Source organism: Euprymna scolopes, chromosome 28 (genome assembly GCF_053919585.1).
Source record: "Euprymna scolopes isolate OS-2025 chromosome 28, ASM5391958v1, whole genome shotgun sequence".
In the NCBI taxonomy this organism is placed as follows: Eukaryota; Metazoa; Mollusca; class Cephalopoda; order Sepiida; family Sepiolidae; genus Euprymna; species Euprymna scolopes.
This window is the reverse complement of record NC_136509.1, coordinates 68,153,884-68,176,383: the sequence shown is the minus strand read 5'-3', so window position 1 is coordinate 68,176,383 and position 22,500 is coordinate 68,153,884. Positions and strand designations below refer to the sequence as shown.

Below are 22,500 nucleotides of genomic sequence, written 5' to 3'. Positions count from 1 at the left end.
CGTGCCTCACACTAAAATCACCTCCACCCTAAAGTCACTGGATCCAAACTTATGGTATTACTGGCACCAGGGTCACAGTATAGGTCACCAGACTATAAAAGTCCGTATATGTGTGTGCCTGATAATCTGATGAAACCAGGGGTAAAGGTTGAGGCTGGGAGAACTTCCTCTGTTGAACAATGTATAATGTATATCAGCTATAGCTCCTTCTGCTAAAGGTTATTTTTTATTTTTATTTTCCTAATGAAAGATGGTATTTTAATCTTTTCTCTTTATTTAACAAACAACCTACAAAACAATCATTTGTGAAAAGGACAGACTTACACAGACCTTTCACTGAAAAATATCTTTATAATTTCTTCCTTTTTTCAAGCCTTTATGTTTCATTTCTTAATTTGATTTAGTTATTAATACTAATTGTGAATATATGAAACCCCTCATTTTATGATGAAAAACTTTGTGTTACAGAATAATCTAGTTTTATGGAAAGGTATTTAGGAAAGACATGTTAGTTTATACTTTGGTTTAGATTATTTGAAGCAGAAAAAAGTGAGTTCGCAAAGCCAGTTAAATTGTTTAATAATAAAAAGGAAAATTTGGGAACTAGTCTATTCCTGTTTGCTATATTTTCCACCCACCTCTATCTCTCTGTATCTATCTGGCTATGAGTTAATTAGAATTAATAATTGTGGTGACATTTCTGAATTTTTGAGATGAGAATTGGTTATTCATATTATTTGGATTCATTGGACTACTGTTCTTATCTTGGGTGTGATTTTCACAACGTTTCGGTTTCCGATCTTCTTCCATTATGGGACAAATTAAAAATTATAGACAGAGAAGAACGATGAAGGGTGAGACGACTCAAAAAAGCACATATACTGGGGAATAGCAAATTACTAAGTAGACCTATTATGGAATTTAATACGATATTGGAACCGTTAATTATAAACAATAGATAATATATACAAGTAATAAGTAAAAAACAATAATATATTTAGATATACAGTAATATATAGTAATAAAAATTAGGAATAAATAATGATATTTACAACTAGAAATAAAAATAGTTTTAAGGCTCCTAAAATTTGTACTAGAATTGTTTGTAAGGACCCATGGCACAGTACTTGGAAAAATCAATTGTAAAAAGTAATATTCACCTGAAGGTTGAAGGTTCAATTCTCAGTGTGGACGATCGAAAAATACAATTGCAAATTACTTAGCAACTCTATTCAGTCATAGCTGACGGAACAAGAACGTGCTACTCCCGTGAAGTAAATAAAGGGTTCCGTTCGAAATTCTGCTCAACAAAAACATTCCTGAGTTTGATAGATACACCTGAAGAAGCTTGAAGGTCGAAACGTTGAGAAAATCACACTCAAGATGAAAACATCAGTCTGATGAATCCAAATGATAATTGTGATATATCCTATTGTTTATAATAATACTTCTGTTTTATAGTTAATTTTATTACCTTTGACTGTTAATTAAGGAGGGAGTTATAGGAACTCTATAAAAAAAGAGGGTGGATGACTATTAAAAAAACATACATTGTAAGAGGATGAGAGTAATAGACAAAAAACTTGATAAAAGATGGATGGCATCGCAGAAATTATTAAAAAAGAAATGGATATTTTTTCAAATCTAACTCAATCCCAGTAGTAAAGAATAGATATTTTGTATGATTAAAATATACTATGAAAAAGCCTTAAAAGAGCAAATGTTGATTAACTCAGTTTTAGTATAATAATAGATTTTTCATTTGTTATGAAATTTGCAATATTTTTGATATTTCAATACAAACAAACATAGAATAACTATAAACTTGTATGTTTGTCCAGCTCTCCTAAACATTAATCCAGTCTAATAATAATACACTAATGCTGACAATGGCTTATAGATAAGCCTCAATGTTAAATCATAGTCTTTTTTACACGTTACTTTTTGCATCGTATTTTTCTTTTGATGCATTCCTTGTCTATGATGTTGTGGAAAAATGTTTTTTCCATTTAAATATGGCGGTCCTTATAACATAAGGATCAGCTTGCATCCCAAAACATTTGCGAACCCCTCTCTTTAGAATCTATTATTTAAATCTCTGTTTATATAACCTTATTATCACTAGTTGTTTATTATTATTATTATTACTAGCAGGACCTGTGGAAATTCTACGGAATGAGAAATATATTTAATTAACAAATATATTTTGATAAAGCTGATATTTTTCTGGATAGTGAAAAACATTAGTTTAGACAGAAAATCAATACAATTTTTGAATGATAAACTGCTGCAAAATAGGGCCAAATTAGCAAAATTTGGCCTTAAAAATGCCAAGCTGGCAACATTGGATAATCTAACCTCGTTTTCGAATATCTAATTATAACGTATAGACTAAGAAAGTAACAAGCAGAATATTATATAGATTGGTACTTTTTGCAGAATATGGACTCTGCTGTTTTTAGATAGGATTTTTAAATTAAATTCAATTTTTATGGTGTCTTTTGTTTATTAAATTGTTAGGTGAAAGTACAGAATAATTTTAAAAAGGCTCCACCCTCTTTATATATATATATATATATATATATATATATATATATATATATATATATATATATATATATATATATATATATTGACTCTTCACGGCTCTTCCTGCCAGCACTACATTGGGGGGGTGCATTTCTTACACTTTTGCTGTTTCAGTTTGCTTGGTTCCATGTGGAATTCTGCTATTTTTTATACTTTTATTGACTGGGCTAGTGATAAGGAGAGGTGGAGAAAAAAAAATAGAAGCTATTTCAGTCATCTGTAACTATAAAAGTCTGATTTAGATAGATAAATACCTGTCGATATGCTTATCAATTGTTCTTATTCTATTATATGTAAACAAGTAAGTTGTAAGCTGAGTCGGTACAGTTAAATATAATTTTCAGTTCAAATGTATTTTTTATATGCAGTTTGCCATTTACATAGTTTAGATTTCTTGAACATATAACCGATAAATCAAACAAAAAACTGGATTCTGATTTCATTTTTTCGTTCTGATCGAGGCAATGGATAAGACTTTCTTTTTTTAAAATACTTTAGCATTGATTTTTTTAAATCCAGTTCTCAACTATTGGGCTCTCCTTATAAATACACTAAAAAGCAAGTCAAAATATATTTCTATATAAATGTCAATGTTTTTGTGTGTGTATCCACTATAGAAAGAAAAGAGTCTTCACAAAAACTAAAAATGTATTCATATGTAGAATTTTTCAGGGAAAACAATGGAAGTGGTTCAGAATATTCAAAAAAGAGTAATAATGATAGACATTCATTGTCACGAAACAAAAGCATTATCTATTTTATTTTTTCTCCTGACACTTTTTCATTACTTAGTCCTACCAGATCAGGCTGTCTGAAGATACTGGCTTCTTGACCATAAACGCACCAAACATTTATGTTATTGTATTTTTCCCCTCTTTCTCTTTACAAAACTCAAGCATGTTTTGCAAAGCCCTCTCCTGCCACAAAAAAAAAACAATATTTTTCCTCCACAAAACAACTAAAATAAACACCATGAATAAATACTTGAAGATATAAAGAACTTGAAGCATAAAAACTTTTACCAAAATGACTAGTTTCTGTATTAAATAACTCGAACAAGGTCGATATGTCGTAAAACAAAACAAACAAACCAAACACTATGAATAAATATTTGAAAACATAAAGAAATTAAAGCATAAAAACTTTGAAAAAAAAAAAATGATTGAATTTGGCAGTAAATAACCCAAAAAGAGTTGATATTCCTTAAAATAAAACAAGCAATCTCCTCTCATGATTACACCATTATTAAAATACACCACGGTGATGATTTTATACTATTTAATGTTATAAACAAATTTATCAATTCTAATTATCAGTTTTGATATGATTTGTACATAAAGATCTAAAAGGTTTTCTCTTTATAGTTTTGTTTATGTTTTCACTTGCATAAATTGCTTAGGAAACTTATAAAGTAGTTTGTTTGGCTAAATCTGGTCTGTCAGATTAACCAGTCAATGGCAAAGGCCAGAAGTTGACCCCTTCTTCCCTTAGATATTTTAAACTTTATTATGTTTTGGTATGGGGTACTAACCTCTTACTGATTTTCCAAAATGTCAAAGATGACTGCCTTGATGGTGATGAATGTTGTGTGACATTTTTTCAGCTAGATTGAAGGAGGGGGTGATATGAGCACAAAGACAATGAAAACTTCCTTTGCTCTACCAAGGGGACAGGTCTAAGAGGAAGTAAGCTGGCCCCTTGAGGATTGAAAGCTGGGGACACATGTCTTTGATCTGCTCTATATACTCAACTTTCCTGTGGGGATGCTTTGGTGGTGAAGTGGGGGGTGCGGTGAAGTGTTTGGTTAGGGGTGCTGGATAAATAGTTGGAGATGAGGTTTCTTCTCCTGACATCAACACCATAGCTCATACTTTGCAGCCTTCCTCTCCAAAGGAAGGCTTACCTCTGGAGAAAGTTTTTCAGGAGAAGAGCACCCCCTCCAATTTGTGGCAGGAGATGGTGATGAGAGGTTAGGTGATGAGGTTGAGGTTAGCACAGGAAGACAGATTTTTCTGATGATAATGATGGTGATTGTGATGCCAACCATAGCAGCAGTACATCACTGTGGCTTTCTTCCATATATCTTTCTTTCTCTCTCTCTCTCTCTCTCTCTCTCTCTCTCTCTCTCTCTCTCTCTCTCTCTCTCTCTATCTATCTATCTATCTATCTACCTATCTATCTCTCTCAGCTATGTCCACCAGTAGAGACAGCTGGTCCATTAATGATCTGCAAGCTGACACATTTCCAAACTTTTCTTGGAGGGAGGCACTAGCAACTTCCTTTAATTGAGTCTTTGTTTACCAAGATACACACACACACACACACACACACACACACACACACACACACACACACATACATACACACACACACACAATCACACTCACTTACACATATCAGCACTCACACACACGTGTGTGTGTGAGTGCTGATATGCGTACGTGAGTGTGATTGTGTGTGTGTGAGTGTCTAACACTTGCTTGTTCTTAGCAAGCAAATATCTGTAAAGTCTCCTAAAACTTGTTGATACATGTCGAAAATATATCAAAATCCTTGTGATAGCCATCTAACTTTTGAAAAAATAGTTTTATCGATGAATAAATTATATATACTTGCTAATAAAAGTATACATGAAATTACATTTGATTTCATTCTAACTGGCAAAACTATATACGTAGTCTTAACTTATTTTGCTTGTCTATTTCTCCTCATATGAAAAAACACAATATATATATCTATATATATATATATATATATATATATATATATATATATATATATATATATATATATATATATATATATATGGCAATTAAGCTACACAAAATATCCGCATTTCATTCTTGTGAGAATTCGTCAGACTTATCTATAAACCTGACGAATTCTCACAAGAATGAAACGGGGAATATTCTGTGTAGCTTAATTGCCATATATCTTTTTATAACTTACTACCTAGCTCTACCTATGTATTAAGCACTTTTGAAGTAAATACTGAAAATTTACGCTTAAAATTATATTTTCATATATTAATTTTTGTGATAAAATGAACTAGTCATATATATATATATATATATATGACTACTTCATATATTTATGATATATATATATATATATATGTGTGACTACTTCATTATTAATATTATTATTATTATTATTATTATTATTATTATTATTATTATTATTATTATTATTATTATTAAATGTTATTTTACGTGCATAAAAGTATACCGATGGACATGCATGTTTCTGGCTTTTAGCCGTCGTCAGCATATTATTTTATCCACAACGATGAAATGAAAACACTTATATTAAATATGTTTTTCTTCAATATCACGTAACATCCATTGAATTAAAACTTTGCAAATATATTTTTGTTTGTATACGAGCATATAAAGATATATGTATTGTTCTTTACAATAGAGAAATGAAAAAAAAAAATTTTTTTATTCATAAAATCTGTTTTGTATTTAGAAACAATTTTTCAGAATTTTCCACCTGAAGTTTAAATCATATTTTCCTTCTTTGTGTTTCTTTGTAAAATTTGCTCGTGTAATTAAAAGCTGAGTGCATGATGTGCGCATTTCTCCGATTCAATTTGAAAAAAAAAGAAAACGTCTTAATCAAGCTTCCTTTGTTTCTGGCTATGAGTTCTCTATCTGTCTGACAAATTTACTTGATCTCTCTTATTTTGTAATAAAGTTTTCTTTTTAACGTTGATTTTTGGTTCATATTGTATTTTCTTGCATTTTTTTTTTTGATTCTTCAAAGCTCGTGGACATTTTATTTAAGTTTGTTGTCTCTTGTCAAATGTCTAAGCATTCTGTGAATTTATTTTTGGATTTTTTGGTTATTTGTTTTCACTTGTATACGTTTGTTACTTTAATAATTATCTCTAGATATAATTACATTTAACATTATTTGGATACACTTTTTCAGTTAACTGCAGCTCTTGTATATAAATAGTTTTAGTTCATATCTCTATATAATTTCCCTCTTTTATTATATATAACTGGTTCCCCTTATGTTAGGCTTGAAACCGACCCTACCAATGTTTTTTTCTGACCTTCTGTGTAGTTTTAAATAAATAAATGTTGAAGCTGAAAATGGGCAACATTTAAAAATCATTATTTTTCATAAAGATTGTTTGAATTTTGCGATTTTTTTTCTTTCTCAATGTCTTAGTCAGATTGTGTTAAAATTATAGAAAGATATAAAAAATAAAGTCTTTGTGGTGAAGTGGGGGGTGCGGTGACTTCAGTGACTTTTTGGACACCCTGTATTATATATATAGTTAAAATGTATTAAATCAAACAAAAGTCTTTTTTCAAATGTACTCAATATATACGTAGAGTTATTATAAGTGAAATTAAAAAAATATCAGAAAAAACCCATGCAGATTAATTAACGTTTCGACCATGTTACTTGTCTTCTGAAACCCTGACGAAATGCATAACATATATATATATATATATATATATATATATATATATATATATATATATATATATATATATATATATATATATCCACGAGAGCAGAGTTAGATAAAAGGTTGGGTTTTAATGTTGGAAAAATCCAGCTTCCTCCAGAATGGGTTATCTGGATTGTGACGAAATTAATTTACATTAGTTCACAAATGTCTCCTTCACCGACTGAGGAGAGAACAGATGCAGCACTTTAATCCTAGCTACCGGTCAGGATTTTTATACATAAAAAAATTCAATGATAAAAACTTCCGTTCTAAGAAAATATGTTATCCTTTGTGTGTGCATATATATATATATATAACATTTATTTATTAATATAAACAAATTTACATGGCTCGAAGACTGGACATACTAATATTTCGGACAAATGGTCAGTTAAAATCAGATGTCCTCGTCAAGCGACTTAACAAATAGTTGCTTTTTAATATATATATATATATATATATATATATATATATATATATATATATATAGAGAGAGAGAGAGAGAGAGAGAGAGGGGGGGGTCATCCACATACAGTACTGGTTCACAGCTCATCAGTGCGGCTAGACAAACAACTACCTCAAACCAAGATCGAAACCTAATCGTCCAAACGACAGTTGGAGCTTCTAACCATTGCGCTATACGGCGGCTGCTATGCGGGCAGTGAATTAACAATGTTTTAGCGTTGCCCAAAGTACCTAAGCTCAGTTTGTTTACACAAAGAGCATCGCTTCATACGCTAATGGTAATTTGTATATCACTTACCAAATGCTCAACTTAAGATAGGGAACATTAGCTCTTTGTAAAATAATAGAGCACTCTTGACTGAATACAAATATTTTAATCTAATTCTTTGTAGTAAGTGTGTGCTGATAGCGTAATGTTTGCTATTAGAACAGTAAAGTTTAGATTTCAGCTTGAAGTACGTGCTTGTCTGTGCATATTGAAAAATGGTGATACAGCGAAACTGTCTCTTTTATGACTAATATATATATATATATATATATATATATATATATATATATATATATATATAAAGTATAATTAAGGATATTACCAACGTTATCTGCTTGCAGATTTTACAATAATACATTGCCGGAATGCTTAGGGGAAAATATTTCTTTTGCCAGAATGCTCCTATTGTACCTATTTACTATGCCTCCCCACGGGACAGAGTTAGACACCAGGGTCGTTTTTTTAACGTGGAGAAAAGGTACAAAAATAAAAATTGGCTTATATATAAATAAAAATTCAGTTATCCACAGGCATGTATATATATCATAATTTCTATTGATTAAATTCTTTCTTCTATTATTCCTAATTTTTATTCAGTAACTTTTTTTCTGACCTAAATTTGGAAGCTCTGTGTCCTTTCTATTGAAAGATAAAAATTTACTTCTTTGAACCATAATCTATGAACCATAAGGAAGAAATTCTTCAGCCGGTGCCCTTTTTCTGTCCATTCAAAGGTTGGGACTTGCTGGTTTTAAGTAGATGGTCAAATGGTAGCTGGTGTTTCCTTTTCTCTTTCTTTGACTTCAGCTATAAATAAACCTCATCGTTCAATTTGGCAACTTTGACAAAAGTTCTTTTTCGCTTTCTGTTCTGATTAACCCTTTTACTGCTTTAGATTACTCATAGAACTCTTATTCAGAACCATCGATCTTCAGACTAGCCACGTTTTTAGAACTTGTAAATTAAACAAATAAACTGGAACTCTAAGAATTTGTCTTTACCCATTCTGATGAGGACACCATTATGTGTTTTTTTTTTTGTTGTTGTTTTTTTTTATATGCATAATGTAGTAATATATTCAAACACTTTTATTTATTTATTTTTCTTTGACATAAGAATGACCGGAGATAAGATTCTTTTTTTAAACATGACCATTGAAATTTAGTTTTTTTAACAATATTCTGCAATAATTAATGACTAGTTATTTTTATATTTCTAATTTCTATATTTTATGCTATGTGTGCGCGCACACACACACACACACACTGGTTCACATTTGCTTTTATTTTTTTATTTTCGTCATTTGCTGTCTTAATTAATGATTGAGTCAGAACAAAAATGGATTTTTTGTGTCCCTCATTTCTTTGTTCTAATGACAACTGGCATCACCTGTGGTATTAAACTCTTTATTTCTATACAGTAGTAGGTCGTAGAGAAATAAGAAACATGTCATATATATATATATATATATATATATATATATATATATATATATATATATATATATATATATATATATATATATATATATATATAATAGAAAATAAATTTTGCCAATATAAAAACATAATTAAAAAGAAAATTTTGGTTTCTTTATTTTTTTCCCCCTTAATTTCACTCTGCTCATTATTAAAGCTTGCATAACTTAGATGATTTTCTTTGTTCACACCGACTGAATTCTATATGCAACTTTATTTTAAAAGCACATTGACACATTTATCATGATAATAATAATATCAATGAGGAATCAACGGTAAACGGCCGTTACGATAACACAGATTCATCTGCAAAGGTTATCGAAAGAGATAGAGAGTACTGGAAATCTGGGGAGACCTGTTGTCACTCAGACTCCATAGAACACCATAAGTTTTTCTCCAGGAGAAATCTTTGATTATTGCCTAACTACTCCTAGTGAGTGAGTAAATAATAATAATAATACCAACAACAACAATAATAATAATAATAATAATAACAACAACAATAATAATAATTCTGATTTCGTTTATGAACGTCTCTCTGGAAAGGGATGGGATTCATTTCCAGAGGACTTCCCTTAATCCCGGCTTCAAACCAGGAGCTTCAAAGATCAAGGGTTTTCCTAAGGATGTTGGTGGTACCTATAATTGCAGAGGTTTGAAGGCCACCTAAAACATCGGGGATTTGTAGTTTTTTCAATTGTCCTTCCAGACGACTTGATACTACTCCTAGTGTATCAACTACGACCAGGATTATTTGTGTTTTAACCCCGTGTATATGCCTTATCTCCAAGGCCAATGGAGCATAATTGCTCCACTTCTCGTTCTCCTTCTCTCTCACATTCCTATACCAGGGTACTGAGAAGTCTACAATCTGCCAGTTTTTTGAAACCTTGTCAATGACGACCAAATCCGGACGATTATGTTCCAATTGCTTGGTCGTTATGACACTTTTGTCCCACCATAACTCTACCTTGCCATCCTCACTTGTTCTCACTTCATTAGGCACCTCCTCAAACCATTTTCCAGCACACTTCACTTCAACCCTCCTACACACCTCCCAATATATCCGGAGTCCCATGCGATCATGTCTTTTGCGGTACTCTCTTTGGGCCAGTCCACTACACCCTGCTGCAAGGTGCGAAATTGACTCTGAGGTCTTACCACAAATCCGGCATTCTGCAGCAATTTCTTCTCCTAGAACCACTTTTTTGAACAATCGTGTTCCTAATGTTCCTGTGCTGCACAAACAAAAGCTTCAGTACTATTAGCCAGATACCCAGCTCTAAGCCATTGCCATGATCTTTCATCAGCCACTTCTGCTATATCCTGGAAGAACCTTCCATGCATTTTCTTCCTAGCCAGTTCCTCTGCCCTTTCTCTATCCATACGTTTCACATAATCAGCCTTGGTCTCACATACCTCCACTTCATTGGCCACAACCTTAAGCATCTACTCCCCACTTCTAACCATATGCTCTTTCAACGACATCTCCTCGGTTCTAACACAATCTTTTACACTTTTCAATCCTCTCTCACCATCTTTCCTCTTTTGATACAACCTTGCTATGTTAATTCGAAGGTGGCATATACCAAACATTGCTAAAACTTTTCTTGTTTTGATATCCATGGCATGCAAATCCTTGTCAGACCATTCTAAAATTCCCGCACTGTATCTCAAAACACTGACTACCCATGCATTTACTGCTTTCATTAGATTTCCTCCATACAGGTTCGACTTTGCAATTAGTTTCACTCTTCTAAGATACTCCTTCCTGACTTTTTCTTTAATTTCTCTGTTCATGATGCCTACACCCTCTAGCACTCCTAAATACTTATATCCTTAATAATAATAATACCAACAACAATCACAACAACAACAATAATAATAATAATAATAATAATAATAGTAACAATAATAATAATAATAATAATAACAACTATAATAATAATAACAACAATAATAATAATACCAACAACAATAATAATAATAATAATAATAATAATACCAACAACAACAACAATGATAATAACATAATAACAATAACAATAATAATAAAGCTAACAACAATAATAATAATAATAACAACAATAATAATAATAATAATAACAACAACAATAATAATACCAACAACAATAATCATAATAACAACAACAACAACAAAAACAACAACAATAATAATAATAATAACAACAACAACAATAATAATAATAATAATAACAACAAAAATAACAACAATAATAACAACAATAATAATAGCAATAATACCACCACCACCACCACCAACAACAACAACAATAATAATAATAATAATAACAACAACAACTTTTTTCTCTCAAGAGGTAATACTATAGCTATAAAATAAAATAGATCTTAGAATCTTTATAACCAATTAAATAAATATTTTTTAATTTTATCTTTGAGTATTATGCATGTTTATTGAAAAGAAAACAAATAAAATCTAATTCGCTATTACATGGTGTTCTAATAGTTGAAGAGTCAATGACATAATCCAATAAAAAGAAATTATCCGGTAAGAATAAACAGCATGAATTCAGAAATAATGAAAAAAGAACGCATTTATAAGGACAATTTTGAGGTCTATCTAATGAAATAACTGAATTTTATTATCATTTTGTAATAGCTATCCCATACGGCTTTGCCCCAGACACAATGAAGTCATTTTAGTTTTTAATTTTCATGTTTCCACATTTTAAAACTTAACCTAAACACTTCTATTATATTCTACAAGTTAAAATGATTTTTTACTTTCAGATAATTATTTAAGAATGTTTCATATAGACTAAGTAATATTTTTAAATATATTGCAGCAAATAACGTTATTATATTACTAATAACATGGTACAGAGATTACCAATGAAAACAGGCTAGTCAGAACTAAAGTTTGCTTTGTCAGTTTAAATGCTATTTGGATTTAACTTTGTAAAATTTACAAGATAACTTTATATGTTGGATTCTATGAAATGCTAGGTATATATATATATATATATATATATATATATATATATATAATAATTTATAAAATATATATGGCGATTAAGCTACACTGAATATTCTGCGTTTCATCCACTATAGGATTCGTCAGGCTTATGCACGAATTTTGTGGTTGCTTCTTGTTATTATATATGTTGAGGATTTCTAGTTAGTCAATCAGCTTTCTAGTATCCACCGCGCCCCCTCCTATCAGCCAATGGGCATGCATTTTATCGAACAAAGGATCTGTTTTAGAACTAGGTTAGTGGTTTAAGGTAGATCTTTTCCTTCCTTTTTTTTTTTTATATATATAAATATACCTATGTGTACACACATACATGCACATATATATATATACATATATATATATATATATATACATATATGTGTGATCGTTTATGTGTATTCATGTTTATTTAATTTATTTATTTGTTTGTTTTCTATTGTTATTGTTAGTTTTAAGGCTATTTTGTATCGCTATCCTAGAGTAAGTTTTATTTTGTGAACACAGTTGTTTGCTATTTCTCGTCTACAGTTTAATAGATTTTGAGGTTCTTTAAAGTACAGGATAGCAAATTTTTCATGGAGGCATAATTTACATGGGTCGTCTAAATGTCTGCACGTGGTAGCTTGTCTCATTATTTTCCATTCGACTACCGGCGAATGTCCGCTTTCTTTGAGTTCCCAGTATTTATTCGCTAGTGTTGTTTTTATATGGTGTTTTTTAAACAAGAAGCAACCACAACTAGCTCTACCTACGTATTGAGCACTTTTGAAGTAAATACTTAAAGTTTACGCATAAATCTATACTTTCGTATATTAAATTTATGTGAGTAAATGAAGTAGTATATATATATATATATATATATATATATATATATATATATATATATATATATATATATATATATATATATATATATATATATATACAGGATGTCTCAAAAAGATGTATGCATACTCCTAAACTGTCTTTGCACTTTAACAGCGTTTTCATGCTTCTAGTAGCATTTTAGAATGATTTTTTCTTCAAAGATTAGCCTTGCTGCCATCATTAAGATCGATGAGTTTAATCTGCAAAGAAAAACAAACATCTGGTTTAAAATTATTTAAAGTGTGTATACATCTTTTTAGGACACCCTGTATATACCATTTTACTTGTTTATTTTTTTGTTTGTTTTCTCTTCCTTTAAATTAAAAATGTGAATATTGATTAGAGTAATTGATGATCCTCAATTAGGCTAAATAAATAAATTCCATATTTCTCATATGTTGGTGTCAAATATCAATATCAGCTATTATTTAATTTTGTACATCATTTTATTTTTCAAAATAATCTGTAGATAATTTTCATAATTAAGAAAATATACAAATTATCTATATCCTTTTTATGAGCACAGGATTGAACCTGTATCTTAGAAATAATTACATTAATCTCCTCGCTCTTTCTTTCTCTCTCTCTCTCTCTCTCTCTCTCTCTCTCTCTCTATATATATATATATATATATATATATATATATATATATATATATATATATATATACAATTATGTTTTTACTATAATAATTAAATACCTACAATATATATATATATATATATATATATATATATATATATATATATATACAATTATGTTTTTACTATAATAATTAAATACCTACAATATATATATATATATATATATATATATATATATATATATATATACAGGGTGAAAAAACGGTCCCCAACTGTAATTAATAAAGTGTACGCGGGGCCGTTTTTTGGGGGGGGTCACCCTGTATGTATATATATATATATATATATATATATATATATATATATATATAATGACTACTTCATTTAATCACACAAATTAATGTACGAAAGTATAATTTTATGCTTAAACTTTAAGTATTTACTTCAACAGTGCTAAATACATAGGTAGAGCTAGGTAGTAAGTTATAAAAATATATATGGCAAACAACTCTTTGCATAAGCCTGACGAATCCTAACGTGGATGCAATGCGAAATATTCTGTGTAGCTTAATTGCCATATATATTTTTATAACTTATATATATATATATATATATATCCTCACATATCTTTTCTCTCCTTACATAATCTCCTTTTGCTCTATTTTACCCTGTCTACATTCTATTTCTTCCTTTCTACCCCCTTTCTACACTTTATCACCTTTCCTTCTCTTTCTTTCTCTAACTCCATCTCTCTTTCTCTTTACCGCCTCTCTTCCTTGCTACCTTTCTTCTCTCACCCTATCTTCTTCTCTCTTCTTTTCTCTTACTATATTTCTTAGAACCTTATCGATATTTTCATAATATCCTTTCCATTAATTGTTTTCTATAATTACCTCAAAATGGCAAATCACAATGCAAAACTACTTTCACATGTCACATGAGTTGTGTATCTGAATAAACATTTTCCATTTAACTCCGAAATGTTTCCTTATTGACCAAAAGATTATCCTGCTCACAAATCACTCATCAACAGAACACTTGTTCTAATACTCGTCTATTTGTTATGAAATAACTTGATTCAGAAACGTGAAAAAAGAAGCATGATGTAACTTTATCGATCCTTGACTTTAACTTGAAAATACTATTTAAAAAGTAGCACGGTAACATAAGTGCATAAGCACCCAAAAATTCATTGAATTGTTTTTGCTTTTATTTGGTTGAATTTGTTTTATATGATCAGGATTACTGTTATCTAATCTATATTCATATGTAAAATTTGGAAAAGGAAATTCCTTCAAAATTCCATCTAAAGCAAACATTTCAAGATCAAGATCATATATGATACAGGACTCCATTGTCTACAGTATGGGCCAAGTAGCGAATAGAACAAAAGTTATTGCCAAAAAACTGTGACTTTGACCTTTTTCTGTAACTTTGTTGTTTAACCTAGATATCTCAAAATTTAATCTGTTCAAAGTTAGACTATGATTAATAATTTGACTAAATGCTGAACTTCAATTTCTCGTTCTCTCTCAGTAGAGGAGAAATCCTTCACGACTGAAACAATTTTAATTTTTTGTTCCTTTTCTCCACGTTATAAAAACGACCCTGGTGTCTAACTCTGTCCCGTGGGGAGGCATTGTAAATAGGAACAACAAATGCTGCTGTCATCACGTTTTTTTTTTTTTTTTTTTTTTTTTTTTTGTAAGGGGGTAGCAGATTATGTTTTGGATGGTGTTGTTGTTGTTCCTATGAAATCAGATAATTGTTGTTGACATTCGTTTTCTTAATATCTTTTTTAATTAGAATTATTTCTACGAAGACATCGGCATCTTATGGGAAAGAACACGTGAAGGTTGCCAGCATCCCTAAGTAAAAGTGTTTATATGTAACAAACTGGATTCGAATTTGGCAAATCCAGGTTGTCAGCCCGTATCGTTAATTTCTTAGCCTCTGACATCCCTCTAGTGGTAGTGTTAGTGGTGATGATGATATTTTTTTATACAGATCATTAAAACAATATTCGGTATATAAATGTGTATGTGTATACTTAATAAAGCAAATTTAGTTCTGAACTCTTGTTCAGTCGGCTCAAATGTCTGCCGAGAAAAAGGTGTAAGCTAGCAAACATTCTTCGTTTTATGTTTAATCATGCTTCTCAATCCTGTCGCCACAAGACTGTTCTCATTCTAAAGAAATGGCATCTATGAAAGGGTTCTCCACAAACTGGCTAATAATTGGATGCTGGAGCTTCTTCCGACACTTCTCCCCCTCCCCTCCCTCGCACACACTTTTACTCCCCCCTATATTCCCGCTTTACTAACATTATCATTTGATGGGCAAAATACTGCTTCAAGCAGATTTGGTGGCAATTCTCTAGTTAATGACTTATTTGCCAACCACAGCATTAAAACTACAGTGTTTGTCTGTGAGGCTCCAAACATAGGCAGCAGCAATCAAGACCCATCACCTTTCTACCTTTCTACCTCTCCATGCATGTGTGGGTCGAGTGGGGAGGAGATGGTGGCGGTCATGATGGTTCCAATTCTACAAAGCCAGACTTTTTTACACTAATGTCTCTAGTGCATCCTCATTATTTACATGTCCCCAAGAAGTGGCTCATTGCTGGTGCTACAGATTTTACATTCTGTTTTCTATTACTCCCCAGGGAGTGGAAAAAGGGGGAAAAATATGCTCTTATTTTGATTACTCCATCACAGTGACAGGTATATCCATAGCTGGTACCTTCCCTAATTTCACCCAATGCCTCTCCGACTGCCCTCCTCTAAGATAGACTCCAATTTTCATTCTATAATGGTCCCAACTATTTCCTTTCTTTTCTGCTTGAACTAAACTGTATTTCCTTTTTTTATTTCTATTTTATATATATATATATATATATATATATATATATATATATATATATATATATATATATATATATATAATGAATAAATAAATAAGAATAGCATAAATGACTTGTGCACAGTTTGTTAGGCCAGCTTAGTACCCTGCAGATGAATTCAACTTTTATCAGTAAATATTTGAGAGAGCAATCTCTGTTCCATTCTTTTTCCCCCACTTACTTTCATATAGTTTAGATTTTTTTTATCATAGGCATTTTCTTTGTGTTGTCTATTGAATTAGACCTTTTTCAGCTTGCCAAGTAAAAGTCCTAAAAAACGTTATTTAAACTTTGTAAAACAAACAAATGTTGTTTTTTTTGTTGTTATCATTGCATATAAAACATGTATTCTTTTATATTGATAATTGCTAGTTTAATTAATAAACACTTGATTCTTTCTGAACATATTAGCTTCCTGAATGAAAATGCGGCAAACATTGATGTTATTGTTTTTTCTCTCTTTCGTTTTGCAAAACTCAATCATGTTCTGCAAAGTCAAAAGTAAAAATAATTTTTCTTTAAAAAAAAAACCCAAACCAAACCAAACAATTTAAAACTTGTTGATATTAGATTTTGCCAAATGGATTTGTGGATTCTAAGTTTTATGTTAACAGCAAGCTTGCCATAATTAGTTGAGTCAATCTTGAGTAATGAAATGCTGGTATGACAAAATATCTTTCAAGTTTGATATATAGAAAGCAACCTCTAAACCGCCACCCAACTTGAAGACCCGTAGATTCTGTTATTCGTGTTATGATATTTACACATTGATAGTAGCTAGAAAATTTATGTATTAAATGTTAAAGAACTCTTTTAAAGATAATAATAGTTTGCATCATGGGAGGATGTCATCTGTATTCCCTTATTATTTTCATATTGATAATTCTAAGCTTAATTAATAAACTATTGGTGCTATCAGACCAGACTGTCTGAAGATACTGGTTTCCTAACCCAAAATGCACCAAACATTGATATTATTATTGATTTTATTTCTTTTTCTTTTGATTTTTCCTTAGTCATGTTCTGCAAAGTCAAAAAGCAAAAATAACAATTTTCCTCTACAAAAAAAAAACACCATGAATAAATATTTGCAGATATAAACAACTTGAAGCATAGAAAATTTTTGTGTTCATCATGGGGGGGGGGGGATAAAACAGTTGGCTCTTCATCACATGTAATCTTGCGTTTGTATTCAAAACAATTTCTTAAAAATTCTGTTAAACAATGAAAAAAAGAAAGTATTTTAATTACTGCTCAACCATTTTAGCTGTGAAACATTTTCCATGTCAGAAAAACCGTTTTTCGACAAGACGTGTGAAGTGAAACGAATGTTTATGCCTACTGACAATATTAGAAACATGGAAACGTCACTTTTACGTGACCTAGCGATTGGTTAGGAAGAATACCTTGCAACATGGAAGGAAAACAAACTAATCAGAAGTTCGAAACGTTTCAATAATTATGCACACATGAAGATTGGATGAATCTTTTAGTCGGCCATTCACATTTGCAAGAGTAGAGTGAATAGAGAAAGGAAGTTAGTATCCATTTAATTCTGTCAGAACAGTTCCAAGAATATTGATGTGCAAAGATAAAATCAATAACTTGAAATTAAGCAGTTCCAAATAATGCTTTGTGAACTTGCCATGGATGGAGGGGTGGGCATATCAGAACAGAATAATAGGCTGATTATGTTGTATATTTATTTACATCCTCTGCATGAAGTTAGACAAAGGTCAGGTGGGGTTTTGAAAAGCCAATGAATTCTGGCCTACAAAAAATGTCTGAGCAGATCTACCGGCATTTCCTGATACCTTAAACAATTTGCAACAAACTCTTTCTTAGAGTGAAGGTAAAGTCTGGGAGTATGGACCTCCTAGAATGAGTAACATCTTTCCTCAGCCTGACAACAACAAAGTCACTGTTGGACTGATTAAGGACATATCCCCGACTGGTTCTAACTAGATCTGTGAAAAATAATTCATCTAATACCCAACATGTAGATAATCAGTATTATTTCGATTATTCAGACTACTATTCCAATCTTGGTTGTTATTTTTACAATGTTTTGACAGATGTAATCAACGACCATCTTGAGGTGCCTCTTTTTAAACTTAAGAACTTTTGTCGAACTCAAAAATCTATACGAGTTTAAAGTAAAGTTGATATCACATTAACCTCTGTTTTTCTATTCCGTTATTCTTGCAATTCTCGTAACCATCTTTTTTTTCTTTTCTATTCCATTTTTTCTTTCTTTCTTTCTTTTTTGCTGTTCCTGTAATCACCTTTTTTCTTTTCTATTTATTATTATTGCAGTTCTTGTAATCACTTCTTTATTTCTATTAAATTATTCTTGCAATTCTTGTAACCACCTTTATTCGTTTCTATTCTGTTATTGTTTCAATTCTCGTAGCCACCTATATTCGTTTCTATTTTATTTTTCTTACAATTCTCATTAACACTTTTTTTTCTTTTCTATTTATTCTTTTGCAATTCTCGTAATCACCTCTTTTTATGTTAGTTGACAAATAGATGATGGTTATTGGAGAGATAGATTTTTTTTAGATGATTTCATAACAGAAAAATGTTGTATTGCACATTTTATTTATTCATTTCTGTTTTGTTTTATTTTCCCCAATAAATATTGTATTAAAAATCATTTCACCAAAAAAACAATCGCGCTCATTGTGTCGCCATGTAAAAGATTGTCTGATTGGTCTTTTAACAATAATTTCGTTTCGGGGGAGGTGGGAATAAAAAAAAAGCAAAAACTAAATAAAAAAGGAGAAAAACAAACAAGTTTAACAAAGTGCGCAATACTCCATGAAGTTGATTTTTCAATGAATATGGGCTAATTAAGATACATTAATTAAGTCCAATCAGTGGTATTGTCTGTCAACTGAAGGTCCTAATATCTCCACACTCTTATATGTTTTGAGAAAGGAAAAGTAATAAATTACTGTTTGTAGCAAACTTGTCTATTAAATTGTTACTCTTATTGGTTATTTAGTGTCGTTAACTTATTACACATATCAAATTTGGCCAAACAAATTATCATCTTTTGTCTTTTAATAAAGAAACGATAGATCATTTTTTTTGCCTTCTAATCAAAATAATGTTGTTTTTTTTGGATGATTTGTATTATTCGGCTACTATTCTCATCTTGAGTGTTATTCTAACAACGTTTCGGCCGATGTAACCTTTGACCTTCTTCAGGTGTCTCTTATTGAACTCAGGAATCTTTCTATTGAACTCGGGAATCTGCATGGAATTTTAAACAAAATCCTTCTCTTCCATCATTTATGGCCAGGTAGAAATCTTAAATAATTCGCAATTGTATTCTTTGTATCACTTTATATTGAGGATTGAACCTTCAACTTCGAGAAATGGGTTACTTACAACTGAATTTTTCTTAGTACTTTATCCGTTACCCCATGGGTTCTTACAGATAATTCTAGTATAAACCTTTGGAGCCTTAAACTTATTCTTGTTTTTAGGTGCACAATCGTATTACTTATCACCCTATTTATTACTAGATATTAAAGATAGTGTTTTTATACTCTTGTCTTAAAATTTCGTTTTTCTGTTGTTGTTGTTGTTGTTGTTGTTGTTGTTGTTGTTGCCGCTGTTGCTGTTGTCGTCGTCGTTCTCCTCCTCCTCCTCCTCCTCCTCCTCCTCCTCTCATAATAAAGATCAATGTATATTTATATACATATATATAAATAAGTAAATATCTTCTCTCAGCTTATTCGGGGTTATTGCTTCTTGCCACTAGACAAAAGATGCAGTTTTTCATTATGCAATCCTTGTTTCACTATAGACGCATACACAAACGCCTGTCCAAAGGGTATCCATTGTCTCTCGAAACTATTTTTAGTTGTTATTATTTTTATTTCTATACCTAGTCGTTGAAATATTATTGCATAGTCTGAGCGTTCTCGATATTTAGTGCCTCTCTCTTTTGATCTGGTTGGTTAAATTGCAATTATTGGCTCTGGTCTTGATTCTTCTGGAGTTCTTTCACTTGGATCTCCTCTCTTGCTTTTATTATTGTTGGTGGTGATGTCACTGTCTCGAGTGGGCTCTCCACTTCTTCCTCTAGTACCTGTTCATTAAGCCTCTTATCGTTTGGAGTCTATTGTTCAGAGTTGAGTCAAATGTCAGACGTTCCTCCAGTCCATCTACCATATGATCTAGTGATTTGTATCTCTCCTACCTGTCAGTCACACATCTTTTTTTAATACCATAGAGCCACTGCTTATCAAGGTACAGAGGCCACACGGGGATATGGGTTAATAGGTGTCAGGTGATACAACATCATGATGATCAGTGATGGTGAAAATTGGATGAGTTGATTTATTTTGGGTTATGACTTGAAAACGCCCATATTATAGTCGACTGGAGAGCAGTTCCATGATATTGTGTTCCACAGATGATCAGTTCTGGGACAGGGAAAAGTACTGTTCATGGAATTTTCGTTTAGTTTTAGGCACGGATAGAGAGTTAGGGAAACTACTGATAGTGATTGTAGCCAGTCGAGTGTTTGCTGTGAATGCCTCATGGGGTGAAGGCATAGGGTGAAACTTAGATATATTTGTGATTCTGTCATGAATTAAGCTTATTTGTTAGTATCTAAAATCTTGAAATGTATGCTTAATTTTCTTTTCTTTTATCATTACAGCATTGGACAAACTTGGATATCAACATATATTCAATATGGGTATGCAGGTAGAAATAGTTCAACCAAACATTGTGTTTGACATTGCCAGCTTAATGCTATATGGTGCACAGGCAACACCTATCCGCCTCAAGATCTTATTGGATCGACTCTTTAGTGTCCTGCAGCATGAAGAAGTGCTCCAGGTGCTGCACGGATTTGGATGGTCCTATGAAGATTATGCTCGTGGATATATCCTCCAGGTCAGTTTCCATTTAGTCCTTAACTGCTTTTGGCTTTATCATTTCTTTCTTGATTATTTAATCACAACAATTAATAAGATTTATTTTATTTAATATAATAATCTGGCAGCATCATACATTGTTTGTTATTCAATTAAAACTTAAACGTTAGTGTTCTTTTTTTTACAGTTATTTTCATTAGTTCATATGTCCCTTACGTTATGTGAGATGGCCATATTGATGAATACCACCGTAGACAGCACTAATAACATTATCGATAGGATACTGGTCATCGGTAACAGTCTATGATGTCACAGATGACCACTATTCTATCAGCATATAGTTTGAACTGATATCATATTTATCGGTGTTTAAAGTTATTGCATTAGATTTCTTTGTATACACACAAACAAATGAAAACACAGCATGAATAAAGTTTTAAATTAATTGAAATTAATTAAAATAAAATAGTCAAATATAGTCGAAGGTGACTCGAAGGCTCCTTTTTAAGGAGTAACTACATCAAAGTGTTGGAGAGAGCGTTACTGTTGGCCCAGTGTTTAATAAGAAAACAACATTTTTGAGTCTTTGGTATGACTCGAGCAAGGATTGAACTCTAATCTCTCAGACCATTAGCAAACACTTTTACCATTATTAAGGTTATGATACTTGTTATTATATTATTTTGTAGATTAGTAAATTTTCACAGACTCATTTTTTTTTTCTAAGTTTGCAACTTTTTTGTATAGTTAATACATGCAAAATACTTTTGCCTTGCATTAATTACCATATTTTTCTGACCAAAATTGCAAGTGATTTTGTATTCTGGTTTTGTTGTATTGAATTTTCATAGTATTTTAGCCGTAGCAAGAAAACTTTTAGATTCATTTCCTTATTTTGTCTTGTAAATTAATGCTTGAATTATTATTGACTAATTTATTATCAAAGGATTGTTGGATTTGGTTTCTTTAAGATA

General features: G+C 31.1%; 1 protein-coding gene across 1 annotated transcript in view; it reads left to right on the top strand.

Annotated features, from left to right (window-relative positions):
- Positions 1–22,500, top strand: part of LOC145249689 (zinc finger protein basonuclin-1-like) — a 305,499-nt gene that overhangs the window by 147,497 nt on the left and 135,502 nt on the right. The window contains exon 4 of the mRNA XM_080111487.1: positions 21,307–21,545. Within this exon, the coding sequence (XP_079967613.1) occupies positions 21,307–21,545 (239 nt within the window). The remainder of the gene's footprint in view (positions 1–21,306; positions 21,546–22,500) is intronic.